The sequence below is a fragment of the Kryptolebias marmoratus genome, linkage group LG21 (assembly GCF_001649575.2).
Source record: "Kryptolebias marmoratus isolate JLee-2015 linkage group LG21, ASM164957v2, whole genome shotgun sequence".
Classification (NCBI taxonomy): Eukaryota; Metazoa; Chordata; class Actinopteri; order Cyprinodontiformes; family Rivulidae; genus Kryptolebias; species Kryptolebias marmoratus.
In genome coordinates, this window is record NC_051450.1 from 12,788,427 (window position 1) to 12,802,153 (window position 13,727).

Consider the following 13,727-nt stretch of genomic DNA (forward strand, 5'->3'; position numbering starts at 1 on the left):
ATTCAACTGCAACAAAAAAAGACTATGCAGGTGTTTCAACAGAACAGCTTCCTCCCTAGAAAAAATAAAAAATATCAGAATCAAATATTTTGTGGACAAACAATAACCTTTAATTGTAAAAAGAAATTGGGTGTTTACATGTCCCGGCAAATTCAAAAAAAAAAAAAAAAAAAAAAAAAAGAGCTAAAGCAGGAAAAAACTAAACGTTTTACAGGATCGAATTACAAAAATGTCAAACTTGCACCAAATGGGAGTCTTCACAGATCACAAAGCAAAAATCTGACAGATACTTCAACGAGTCCCCCCCCAAATGGAGCTTTTAATATTAATATCAACAGCATTAAAAAAAAGAAAAAAAAAAAAAAGGTTGACAATAAAAACATAATTACAAGTTTTAGAGGCCCGCGTCTTTAGCTGCAGTGACAACGACTGAAATGATTTGGTGACAGGTATCGGTACGGGTGCTGGTAAATCATTTCCGACCCCTCACGCAGACAGGTCGCTGCTGTTAAAGCGGTCTTGGTCGTACACTTCGGCAACAACTTTGCGACCTCCGAACCAGCGGTCGTTCAGAGCCTGGATGGCTTTGTTCATCTCCGAGGCTGCGGAAAACTCGACAAAGATTTTGACTATGATGTCTGCATCTTCTTCTTCTCCTTGCTTTTCCTGGTAAATGATGACTCGATTGACGGTGCCGAACTTCCCGCACTCCTCCGTCACCTCGCCCTCCAGGTCGTCGTCAATGTCCTCTGGTCCAACCATGTTCCGAAGCACCATCACTGTGGACTGACAAAGAGCGGGGCGAGAAGTCGATGAGTACAAAATGATTTCGATAACAGATATATACCTCAGTAAGAGCCTTTATGAACCCGTGAATGTGTCACCTCGGATTTTCTGAGCAACTTCTGCATCACCATATGTCTGGCGCTGCTGCCCGAAATGCTCATGTGCTCCTGGTCGCTTAGCATCTCCTGCCCTGTACCATCCTGAAGCGTCTCCTCTTTTTCCTCCTTCTTTTCTTGTTGGTTGGAGCCACCGGTTTGATTGGACAGGACCGGCGGGGAGGCGAGCACCGGGTTCACTAGACCAACTTGGGGGATCACGGGAATGGGAGGACGCACCGGAGTCACACCTGTTTAGGGAAGGCAGACTCACTGAAAACGTGCAAACATAATTACTTCGAGACAGTGTAAACAGTTGATCGATAGAGTAAAGAGTATAAAGATAAATCCAAACAAGATGCCTTTGACTACATTAACAGAAGAAATGATTTAGAGCTGGTCGTGCACAAACAGGTTGAAAAAATGTCAATACATTTGTGTACAAAGAGTGTACTTCCTGTAAATTCTCCTCTCGCTGCCATTTCTGCTGTGTGGTGGTAATATTTTCTCCTGCTGTTTGGGAGGTGGACTGCAGGTAGTTTAGTGCATTTCAATACATTAACAGTTATCTGCCACAACTTGCTTGCTCCTTTAACGATGACGGCCTTATAAAGATACCTCAAGTGACAATAATAGCAGAACTCGTAAACCAAATTGTTAAAAAAAGTCGGTACTGCTCTCGCAACCGTCAGTGGCTGAAGAGAAGGAACTATTGTGAGCTATAACCCCAGAGATGGTTAACGTTGGGCAGTGCGGTGGAGACAGTGGGACCCACAATGGAAGGACAAACAGAAGCAGAGCTGACTGGACACTGTAGAGTCTCGAGCTACAAATATAGTGGAAATACAACACCTGCTTCCCTCTGTGTGCAATACAAGCACAGTTTTGAATCGAGTCTTTAGCTGGAAAGACTGCAGCTTGCTGTCTCCTGCAGACCTGAAAAAGCTGATGTGTGTGGGCCAATTTCTGAAAGATAACTTTTAGAGGCGACATGTTGATTCTGAATCAATATGAACCTTTTGTTCAAATTGTTATCCATTTTTTTGTTGTTTAAATCATGTTGTTCTTCAATGAGACAGCAATAATTTGTCTGTTGCATCTATAATCTACAAAACAAATGTTACAATACCTTAAAAACTCTTAAAATTCCTTTAAATAACATGCATTAATAAGACATTACAGGCCTTTTTAGGCAGAAAGTAACACTGTATAACAGCATAGTTTAATGAAGGCTTAATAGTATTAAAAATAAATATCGCCCAGCCCTAACACTTGACTAAACAAGTGAAATTTGTCAACTAGTTAAACATAAATTAAGGTTATTTCAATTGTATCCAGTTACAGCACTTACAGCTACACCAAAAGAAACTAAAGTATTTTCACAGAAGTATTTATTATTGCAAATCAAAATGTTTAAATAAACGCAGCAGAAGATTTATAATAATTGGCTGAACAAGATGGACAGGTGAATTACGACGATTTATCAAAACCCTACCTTATTAAGAACAAAACTCACTCGAGCTGAGCACATACCTGTGATTACACCTGGTGCCTGGGCAGCCATAACGGCCTGCGGTAATCCCATCTGCTGACTGAGAAGTTGTGGCGCAGCCAACGCCCCTAAGACTGACGCACCAGCTACAGCCTCCTTAAGAGAGGGGGGGCCGAAGACATTAGGCAAGGGAAACACACAGAGCACAGCACAAAGCAACACAGTCAACAATCACAGCAAAGAGTGAGCTCAACCTCGTCTCAAAATCCACCTGACAATGGGTTAGTAACACAATACTTATTAGCAAGTTAACATAAAGTGAGAAAATCTTCAATCATGGACACCTTCCACATGAATCACAGCTTTGGAGAAATAAAAATCACTCATTATTCACAGTAAAATAAAACAGCCAAATTGTTTTTAGCTGAGTTCAGTATTTTTAACACATTTGACAGAATTTCAAACGTGATTTTGACCAAGTCGTCCCATATTTAACCCTTGCTAAACTAAAACTGTCTAAGCAACTACTGATTTATGTCATCTTTAATAAACTGGCCATCTGTCGGATGTATTAGTAAAAAATAATCTATGTTCATGACATATATCTAACTCTATCTGGGCCATATTTACCTGGAAGGCCATTAAATCCCTTTGGAAGGGATTCATACTTGCCTGGGCCGTTATCTTAGCGGTAGCTGCCGCCGCAGCCACAGCTGCTGCTGGTGGCAGCCCACCTGGGGTTGTGGGGGTCAGTAAAGGCATTGGTGGAGTCACTGCTTTGCCAACTCTTAAATATTGACCCCCCAGGTCAAAGAGGTTCATTGAGGACACAGCATCCAGAGCTGACTGAGGCTTTTCGTACTCTGTTGAGGGATAAAACAAAAGTAAGTAGCAGAGCATCAGCAACACGTGAACCTGACAGAATGCAACCCCCCCCTCAAAGCTCACCAATGAAGCCAAAGCCTCTGTGTCGCCCAGAAGTGGGGTCTCTGGCTAACGTGCAGGACTTGATCCTGCCGAAGGCCTCAAACACACTCTTGATGTCATCATCTGACAGGTCAGGGTGGACCGACGCCACGTAGATCCGGTTATAGGCACGAGCCTCCTCTGCCAGCTGGTCGATGATGGGTTGCGCCTGACCGATGTTACTTGGCCGCCCAACCTATAGTACAGATTAAAGCAGCGGGGCTTCTGAGTGGGGGTCTTTAAAGTCGATACGGAGAACGCACTAGCTCTAGTCACCTGCAGCGTAGACTTTCAGTCGCCACCAGTTTAGTAAAAGCCACTTACTTCCTATTACCTTTATGTCCTTGTTATTACTAAAGGTTTTCTGAAGGTCTGCTAGAGAAGTTAAAGTGAAAAACAAAACAAAAAAACTACTACTGTAAACAAAAGATGTATCAAAAACAAGAAATATACTAAAGATAACTATCATAGCATTATATTTTATTTTTTATTTTATATTTATTTTACATTTTATGCAACAAAAACCTGTCTCCTTGTACACACATGTGAATGTTTATCTTACCAATATTTGACATAAATCTGACTAAGCTTCTATTTAAGCTAATTTACGAATGTTTAACAACAATAAATAATTAAAATTCTACTTCAAAACAAAACTAATTCTAATGAAGTGTGACTCACTGAACTGGTGGCAAACTCAAAGTGAATTATGCTAAACTTCTTCTAATGTTACACGGGCTGACCATCTCTCCCTTTTGCAAAATAAATAACTGTCCCTATTTAAAGACGAGCATCTAAGTGGGACTGAGATCTGTACTACAGGTGAGGCGGGCAAGTAACACCACCCAGGCGCAGTCCATCATCAGCACATCGTGGTAACAGAGTGATTTCACGTAGCGCGGCTGGGCATCTCGCTGGAAATTGTCACTTGAACACACACACACACTCGCACACACACACACACGCACACACACACACGTGCACAAAACTTATACAATAAACAGACACCCAAACATACATAAAACACAAACCTGGAAACACACAAACAGAGAGAAATTAACCTGATGGATAAAAAAACTATACTTCAAAAGCAAAAGTAGTTCATTAAAAGAATAAAGAAAAGAAAATATTTTAAACTCCATCTTGTTTTACAAGCTACATCAAAAACAGGGCAAAAAGATGAAAGCTTAGCCTCTTTGAAACCAAGATTCCTTGGCAATGTTCACCTCGAAATTTAATTTTTTCCAAGACTCAATTTTTTGTTGTCTTTTTTTTCCTTTTTAAGTAAAAAAACTGTAAATTTTTGTTTAATGTTTGAACTGTCTACAGGCTTTATCCACATACATCAAACTCCAAAAAAGACAAACTATCACCTTTTTGAGTTTGTGATTTTTATGGTGGGGTTCAAGTCTTCAACAATGTTTATTCTGTGAGGTAAGAAATAAGAAGCTGCTTTAGCGCTGGGCTAACTTGTGACTAACAAGTTGCATGCAACAAATGCAAACTAGGGGCAATCATCTGCACTGAGAGAGCACATTTTTAAACATATTGTTGGAAAATTTATATTTAAGAAGTTCAGTTTTTAGTATCTTGACAATGACGGAGAATAGAGCCTCGAACCATTTTTTCCCCCTTGATTTTCCTTTTATCCTACTCATTAAGGAGCTGAAAACACTTTGGCAAATTCCCTACTTTAAGACTGCAATAAAACACTTCCAACACTTTAAAAAAAAGCTCACCTTAATGTTTCGTCCCCCCAACATGACGGAGTTCATCTGTTCCAGAGCCAGCTGAGCAGCTTCAGGCACGTCATACTCCACAAAGGCGAAGCCCTGCAGTCAAACGACACTCAAAACTAACAACAAACCCCAAACCCAAAGCCTCGTATTCGCCCCAAACCCCATTTTAAATGACACCAACCTTGTGTTTCATTGTAACCGAGTCCCACGACATGTCAATGCTCTTGATTGGGCCGAAGGGAGCGAAGGCCTGTCTGATGGTGTCCTCGCCAAGCTCGTAGTAGATGGAGCCCACATACACCCGACACATGATCGCCAGCGCACGTTGCCGCTGAGCAGCCACCTGCGGGGGAAACGAAACATACTAAGCATTAAAAAGTAAAATAAAGGAAGCTAATCACTCACACACAGACACATAAAAAATATGCATTTTCAATTGGGCTTGCTTTCCAAAGATGTTAAAAGCCAATTCCAGGTTTGGGAAGTCTGGACAGGTGATTGGGGCAGTAACAGGATACTTAAATTAACAGGCATATTATGTACTAACACGTGTAAGGGTTTTATAACACTGATGTGATTAAAATATGGCCTACATTCTGTTACTAATGAACAGAAATATTGAGTAAAACACACTGAAGTGACTGGCATGCACAGCCCTCACAAATATTTGGCTTCAGTAACTGACCTGTAGTCCAGGGATGCAAGTAAGGTAACAAAAGTAACCGTGGCGTTCAAACGAAATCCACACAAAGTCTTGATGAAAGCATTCAAACTTTCTTCTCAAGTCTACGTTGAGGGATGATTTAATCACCAAAAGTTGATGTGTTTTAGTGATGCCTTTAGACTTGACTCTGCTTCTTCTAAATTCATTGGATTACCCTTCATAAGTTAAAGTTTCCTGGTCTACAACATGACGAGATGACTTGCTCAATCACCGAAATAAAAAATTTAAAATAAAATTGAAAAACCTAGATCCTGAGATGGCAAAAAAGATCCCTGTCACAGAAGTTCTCTCATTTTGGTCCATAAAGGGATTGCTATCCCTCTTTTGCCCATGCCAAAAGCTGCTTTTAAAGCAAGGAAATGCATATTTTCTAAAGAGACGTGCCTTTTCTCCCTTTTTTAATCTTCAATAAATAGCCTGTTAACACTAATCTGAATAAAAAAAATAATAAAGCAAATTATCCCATGTTAAAAAAAATGCTAAGAAATGCTTGCATGACTGAGTTTGTTATCCCAAATCCTACATACGTGGTTGTAAAGCCATGTTTCCTTGTAAAATATGCACTCTTCAGTTAGACAAGAAGGCAGGGATCGTTGCCAACGCAACCAGTAAAAGAAGGGTAACAGTCCTTTTCCCATTGGAAATGCGCACAAGAAAAAAATTTAATGATCTATTGACCGATTGTAAAGGTGAGAGAGGATCTCCAAAGCCCATTGTCACTGCTGCCATCTGAAAGACAGTAAAGATGGAAAAAGTGCTGAAAAGTAGGTTAAATACCCCTTAGCTTTGCTTTTTCAAGAAAGGTCATTGCTTTGCAAGACAGACAAAAGCGGTTAAGCTAGCACGATATTCAAACCCTCCCTCTATACAGCAAACATTCTGACCATTTACCTCTCATCACTAGTTTACAAATCACCAAACAACAATTAAAAAAAAAAAAAATCAAGTCCCGTTTTAAAAATGCAAAGCATTCAACATGAGAACCAAAGCCTTCAGGATGATGATCTCCATCTGAAAAAAAGCAGAGGCACATGGTCTACACATGTGTTCTTGTTCACAGCATGTGGGGGGGAAAGGGAGCAGGACTTCCAGGAGATCTAACCCAACACTGATTTGTGATACTAGAGATGCCAGGACAGGTTAAAAAAAAATCTGTCTAGAATCAAGACTCAGATGATACGCCACATTACAAAGTTTCTTCGGTGGAGTACTAAAATGTTCCCCACATCTCACCTGCAGGTTGGTGAGCTGCTGCTGCTGATGGGCAATGGTCTGCTTCACCAACACACTCTTAATGCTTTGTTCCATGGCATACTTCTTTGCCTAAGGATAAAGAAAAGAAGTTGATTTAAACACTTCATTCTGCAACATAAGCTTGACAAACATCTTTGCATGGAGCAAATCAATGCAACAGAAGTATGGCTAAGTGAAAACCAATTTCTTCATCTTCTAGCGACTACTTTGTGTTAACCACAGGCGCTTTCATACAAGCTCACATTGTTAATCCTTACTTCCATCAGTCCACAGTGCTGTTTATTGTTCTACTTGTAGTCATAGAGATAAACAGGAAGCTAATTAAGCCGAAAAAAGATGGATTTCTACAAGAACACTAAGTTGATCCATCGGTCCAATTATGAGATCTGTGTTTCCTGTAAAAACAGCACCGCCACAATCAAATAATTTTGATTAACTTGTCGTTTTGTGCTTTGTTTTTCTACTGTACTATCCTCTAATCCCTGTTTGGGACAAATAATGTTTCTAATTGTTTGGTTTTCTTTTTTTAGATAAGCAGAAATGGTACCTTTAGCCATAGTAAATCATATTCTGAAGGTTAAAACTATAACATGTCCACAGAAGTGCAAGGATTGTTTTTATAACTAAATTAGTCATTTAACAAGACCATTAAAAATATATATGAAATTCGCATATTCGCAAGGAGCAAACCCTGTTGTTCAACAAGCAACCTTTGATGTAAAGTGGAAGCAAAAAGATGGTAGGCAAAGGAAAACAATTAATTCCACCTTAAAACTGTCTTTTGCTTCTTGTAAAGTGGTTATGTTACAGAACTGCAAAAAGGCTGTATAACCCGATTTGCTCATATTGAGCAAATAAAACAGACTTAGTGTATGCTTTTTGTTTTATTCCCAAGAAACCCATAAAACACAAACATAGAAATGTATATAAACAACATAAAACAGGACATTAAAGACAAGTTGCAGCACTATTTTTTTATTTACACTTTGTTTCCAAGAAACCAGTTTTTTTTTTGTTTTTTAAGGATTTCAGAAAATTTCTCAAGTTGATTTATGGACTTTGGACTGCTTTTTCCACTCATTTTTGTCCAGTTCTTGTGTTTAACAGTGACAAAATATTGTGCAGTGTGCAATTAAGAGTGAGGAAAGAGGACGAGTGAATATGTGTCAAACATAAAATAACCATCTACAGCAGAAGAACAACATCTGACAGTCGTGTCTTTAAGACAAGACTTGATACAGGACTTGAGCTCATCCTTCAGCTGATCATATATTGAACACCAAACTTTCAGCTAATAACTTGTCACTTTGTTGGAGCTAAATTATTATAACTAATACTTTATTTGGCATTTTTGACAGATTTAACAAAAGGAATGGGAAGAGAGTGTGTCTTCTTGACAAGTTTCTAGAAACAAGTTGCCTAAAGATTAATTTAAAATTGATTTTTTTCTCCCCCCTCAAGTTGTCTATTATGCATCAACACATCATTGGTTCATCTCTTTGAGTTTCGGAGCCTACAGTACACTAAAAATAGTCACATAGTGCACTGAAAACGAGTGAAAAGGCAGCTGAAGCCCAAAGATAAGCTTTGGAAGACCTTCAGAAATGATCAAGACAACTATAAATGGTTATAGGACGCTCTGGCTCCTTGGAAGCAGACGTGGGATGGCTCAAGACATTTGCACAGCCGTGCATGTTTGATCGGATGACGGTGAGACTCCTACCCTCTGAAGAGCCTCCTGCTGCTCTGGGGTAAGAGGCGGTAGGCCAAGCTTGGAGCCTGTGCCCTGTCCATTCTCCATCGTCAGAGCTTCACCTCCCTGCAGTCAGGACATGGCAAAATTAACAAAGAAAATTAAATATAATGTACTACCAATACCATCAGGAAATAAATAAATCCTAAAACCACAACATATATTACAATGAAGCACTCAGATATCAAAGATGGAGCCGGGTGTAACCCAGGTGGGCTCAGATGAACTCCTTACTTACGCAACTCTAATCGTTGGGTCCACCAGACTGAGACAGGAAAACCCCCAAGGGGAAGAGCACTGACGGGGAACCTTTAACGATTCAACGCTTTCTAGGGGAAATAAAAAAATGCCTTCAGACTAAAATGGAAAGAAACAGGCAGCTGTATTATCAAGTCGCATTAAATTTGGCTCAGATTTTGGACAGCTAATGCTGCGGTGATGCGCCTGGATAATGACTTTCATCCAAACACACGGTTAGCATGCTCAGGTTAATAGTCAAATTTTTCGTAGAAAAATAGGGCTTATAATATCATATATATGCACCTAAGATTTACATCCTTATACCCTTTACTGGAAAATCGTCCCAAAAAACACAAAATGACTAGCGTGGCCTGATTTCTATTCATCATTCAGGATATCGCCGATGCTAGCAGATGTTAGCTCACGTTAGGCATTCATCGCTATGGCGCGTAAAACAAACCGTGCTTTTTCCACAGCCCACTCACACGCTATTCGGCGCAAATAATGCTCCACGACACGTCGGGTGCTACTTACGCAACGAACAATCGGCATAAAGGAACGGCAACGTGTCTTTTTAATCGCGGAGTGTATTTACCGCAGTCTTCGTAACCGCCATGAAGCACACCTTCGACAGAGGCCCTCGCTCGCCAAACTCTCGCGAGATTTCACGTCCTTCAACACAAGCTATCGCGATAACTCAGAACCTCGCGGTGAATGGATAAATGGCTGTTAGCGCCTCGAGGCCGAACTTTAAAAATTCATAAATAGATAGTTTATAACCCTCCATTCCGCCACCTTACAAACTGCAGCGTTTTAGAAGAGGTGTGCTTTTCTGTAGAACACTAATATGAAAATATTTAACGCTTGAATAATCCCAATGAGTACAAAATATTTTTAAAAGTATAATTATTACTACTTGGTGATCTGTTGTACTCACAGAAGTTACACAAGTCGCCTATTAATCATTTTAAGATTGATAATTTATCATCAGTTCTATTCTTATAACGTTTTTGTTGAAGCAGAGGCAAAATGAGCATGATAAATCATTTTGAACATTAACATATTAAATAAACTTTTAATCTGTGTTTCCCTGTTAAGGACAAATTGTTTGTTTATGATTACCCAGAGACATGGATTTGCATTAAACATTAACATGAAAAGTTGGGAAATGCTCCAGTCGGATGATTTTGTCCCTCATGTTACCTTTTTCAGAAAAGGTTTATTTGGTTTGGTTTTGTGCCAGGTAAAGACTCCCATATAAGAAGAGATTTCTGACTAAATAAAGGATAGATTAAATAAAATATTGTAAATTGTGTTTGTATGTTGTTTAGATTTGTCAATGAGGTATTAGGTAAAAAAGTATATAACTCTTGTAACAGCGATCAAACATTAACACACCTGTACAGCATTACCTTTTTTAGGAATTTTCCTTTTACTTTAATACTTATTATAACTGTGTCATTTGTTTCTCAGCAGACCAGACTTTTACTCAAAGAATCTTGATTCTTGTTGATCTCATTCATTAAAGCTGACCTTTTTGTTGTCTGTGTTCTCATGTTGTCTCACATTCTTCATTTGAAGAACATTTAAAAATAATACAGATTCTTTAGTCTTATTTTGCTTAAACTTAACAGCGAGCCCCAGACTCAACATCACTAGCGTGTTTTGCTCTGCTACTTTAATTTTGACTTAAAATTGTTGCACAGCTCCTCGTATCCTGCATTATGCCGAGTTTGTGACTTTACTTTTTACTTTTTTAGCATTCCTGAATTTGAAAAGTGTTGATTGGCACAAGATTTCAAGTTGAATTTCGGTCTCATTTAGTGTCCATAGATTTTACTTTCTTGCATAATAACAAGAATAATTGCCTAACATTAACATTAATACCCACAACATAACAAGCTGGGTCAGTGTTATGCTCTCAAAAGCCAAATCCTCTCTTTGGTGAATGTTTTCAGCTCTTTTTTTTAAAGTCAGTTGCTTCTTACTGTAAAATAAAACCTTCCTGTTTTGTAAAGATGTATTTTACACATTAGTTCTCAGTATACATAAATATGACAATGCTCTCTTGCAAACTGATTCAGGTTGTTTTTGTTTTTTTTACAAACCGTATTCTTGCGTACACAAAAAATACATTCCTCAGATTACTCTGGTGTTTCGGGTCAGAGACCATAAAACAATTATTGTCAAATTAAATTCCTATAAATCACCCAGTCGTTATCATCTCAGACATGAATCAACATGTCACATCTTGTTTATTGTAATTTTAAGCACAGATGCTACAATATTTAAAACATCCAAAGGCAAATTTCATTCAACAGATTCACAAGGAGGGGGGGAAATTAATCTGACATAAAATAAGACTGATATGCATGACCTTTTTTTTTTTTTTTTAAGATTCTTGTACAGTCTAAACATTCATTTTCTTGTTCAGGTCCCGTCTGGAACTCAACTGTGACGAACAAAAGAGGCAAAATGCAAAGTTCTGATTGGTTGCAGGTTATTAAGACATGCAGTTTATTAGAACAGAAAGAGAGCTGCAGCGGCACTGCATCGTATCGTATTAAAGTAAACCAGGTAAACAAATATGTACACCACAATCCCGCTGTCTGGGAGGATCCCTGTCTTTGCAGACACACTGATAAGCAGGCTTGACGAAGAGTATAGTTAATTACCGTAAAGCAACGACTGTACAGCAGCATTATTGTTATGAAACTGCAGCCTTACAGATCCAGAAAACAAACGGAGCGGAAAACATTTCATGAAGATTGGTCGAAAATTTCAGGTTTCTTTTCAATTCTTTCTTTTAATTAGTTATTAGTCGAGGCAAAATCCACCCAAATGTGTAGATTTTCCAAAACTGGGATTTTTAGGCCAAAAATCTAATGTAGATGTACTGTCTGCAGTGCAATCAGTTCCAGATTTAAACAAAATCATTTGAAATAAAAGCAGAAAAGGCATGAGAAGCAAACCTGCTTAAAACTCATGTTTTTAAGTCTTCTGTTAAAGAAATAAACTTATGATGTCCTAAAGAAACTAGCTACATATTTGTGTGTAACACTGTTGATTGTAAAATACAGTTAAACCAAAAAACTTCATACAGTAAAGATTTGGGTAGATTTTGCCTTTCATAAATCCCTAGATGTATTTACAAATCAAATTTATTAAAATATTAGTGACATTTATTCGCAGTGTGGCAATTTGTCATTTTTAAACATTAATCTCATTTATCTTCTTGTCATTTATGTCAGACTAGGATTTAAATCGAACACTGATGTTTTCCAGGCTTTCCTAAACATCCTGCAGAGACCTTCTTACATCGACGACGACCGCAACAGAGAGCGAATTGATCCCATCTTTGCGTCCAACATAAAGTGACCTCAGCTCTTTAATCGGGCGTAAAGATCATTTTCACATTCACACGGGCTGCTTTTATGGACTCGAGATTAAAAGACGTGAGCAAGTCTGGAAGGTCATCGCAGAATTTCCAACTAAAACTGGGCCCAGTGGGTTTAATTTTTCAGATTGTGACGCTGTTTAGTGAGGAAACGTTCTCCAAAGTGCACTGCCATATCAGGCACTTTGCAAGTCTTTGGCTTTCAGAACACTTGCACAGGGAAAACCCTTAAGAGCACTACAGGCTGAAAGAGAGGCATCATCTCAGAGCTCGCCATTTTAGATTCACTTAGACGTGCTGAGCTGTGTGAGAAGTAGCCTTCAACCCAGGAGTGCAAGTAGGGGAAGGGAGGGGTTTTTATTTTGTTTGTCAAAAAGATAACGGAAATAATCAAGAGAGCTGTGCAATGCTTCGATTGCTCAGTTACAAAGAGAAATAAATAACTGAATGAGTATTATCAGTGCACGTAGGACGGAATATTAAATTCCAAAAACTGTGATGAACTGAAGGCTTGGAAGGGAGAGACGCTTTAGCAAATCACTTTGTTTACAATTCAGTGTGAATCATTAAAAGCGGGCACTGGAGTGCAAATGAGGCATGGAACAATACAACGTCCTTCTCAAACGTCAGCTGCTGCAAGGAAAACTTTTCCGTTCTCAATATTGGAATTATGGAAAACTGAAATGTCAGGTTATCTTAAGGCGTGGTAGCCCTTTTATGTAGGGATGTCGAGGATCTTCCACTGCTCTGTGGGGTTGCTGGATTCAGCCGTGAAGCCTTTGAAGGTCCAATCAGAGGTGCCACTGGTTTCCCTCCCACCCCTGGCGTTTTCCTTCCATCTAACTGTGAAAATGCACCGACTTCCATGTCTCAGCATCCATCTCCGTTTGTCCCATTTTGTCTCCCCAGCCGGGTCTTCTGCTCCTTGCATTCGCGGCTGTGTGACCCTGCCCACTGCCCTCTCCCTTCTTCCACCTGTGTGGTCAATGCCCCAGAGGCCCTTCGGTCTGGGCCAGCCGCCGCCGCCGTCGCCGCCGTCGTCACCCTGTCCTCACTGTGTGCTCCCAGACGCGAGCGCTCGGACCCGGTGTCGGCTGATGGCGTCCTCCAGGAACCCCGCCACCTTCTCACTGTCCTCCTGCACAGCACAAACAACACGATTAAAATCTGCTTCAAATATGTATTAAACATGCAGGGTTTAGATGATGTAACTTCGTTTGCTGATGAAGAATAAAGGACAAATTGTAAAAAAGGTAATCAGGAAAAAGTAAATGGTTTCCA

The 13,727-nt window shown here is 39.5% G+C and overlaps 2 protein-coding genes across 14 annotated transcripts in view; both read right to left on the reverse strand.

Moving 5' to 3' along the window:
- Positions 1 to 294: 294 nt before the first annotated feature.
- LOC108230435 (poly(U)-binding-splicing factor PUF60) lies at positions 295 to 9,759 on the reverse strand. Of its 11 annotated transcripts, none has more exons than XM_037973117.1 (12): positions 9,645 to 9,759; positions 9,053 to 9,138; positions 8,780 to 8,875; positions 7,036 to 7,125; positions 6,481 to 6,531; positions 5,260 to 5,421; positions 5,079 to 5,171; positions 3,322 to 3,535; positions 3,004 to 3,236; positions 2,415 to 2,529; positions 885 to 1,132; positions 295 to 786 (listed from the first exon to the last, which is right to left on the reverse strand). In XM_037973117.1, the coding sequence occupies exons 3-12, from the start codon at positions 8,855 to 8,857 to the stop codon at positions 487 to 489; spliced, it is 1,584 nt and encodes a 527-aa protein (XP_037829045.1). In that variant the 5' UTR covers positions 8,858 to 8,875; positions 9,053 to 9,138; positions 9,645 to 9,759; the 3' UTR covers positions 295 to 486. The 11 variants fall into 11 exon arrangements, with proteins under 11 accessions (XP_037829045.1, XP_017262149.1, XP_037829044.1 ...); XM_017406660.2 differs by having other exon boundaries at positions 9,048 to 9,138; XM_037973116.1 differs by having other exon boundaries at positions 9,584 to 9,697.
- Positions 9,760 to 11,380: 1,621 nt separating this feature from the next.
- The window catches only part of nrbp2b (nuclear receptor binding protein 2b), a 38,785-nt gene continuing 36,438 nt past the window's right edge, over positions 11,381 to 13,727 (reverse strand). For all 3 annotated transcript variants that reach the window (XM_017406604.3, XM_017406603.3, XM_025003825.2), the window contains one exon: positions 11,381 to 13,584. In XM_017406604.3, the coding sequence (XP_017262093.1) occupies positions 13,498 to 13,584 (87 nt within the window). In that variant the 3' untranslated portion in view covers positions 11,381 to 13,497. The remainder of the gene's footprint in view (positions 13,585 to 13,727) is intronic.

Bases quoted from the DNA above. Each gene is read 5' to 3' on its own strand.
- LOC108230435 (XM_037973117.1), bottom strand. From the start codon at position 8,857: ATGGAGAATGGACAGGGCACAGGCTCCAAGCTTGGCCTACCGCCTCTT. The intron at 7,126-8,779 runs GTAGGAGTCTCA...CTTTATCCTTAG, and splicing joins AGCAGGAGGCTCTTCAGAGG to GCAAAGAAGTATGCCATGGA. The intron at 5,422-6,480 runs GTCAATAGATCA...TTTCCCCCGCAG, and splicing joins CTCTCTCACCTTTACAATCG to GTGGCTGCTCAGCGGCAACG.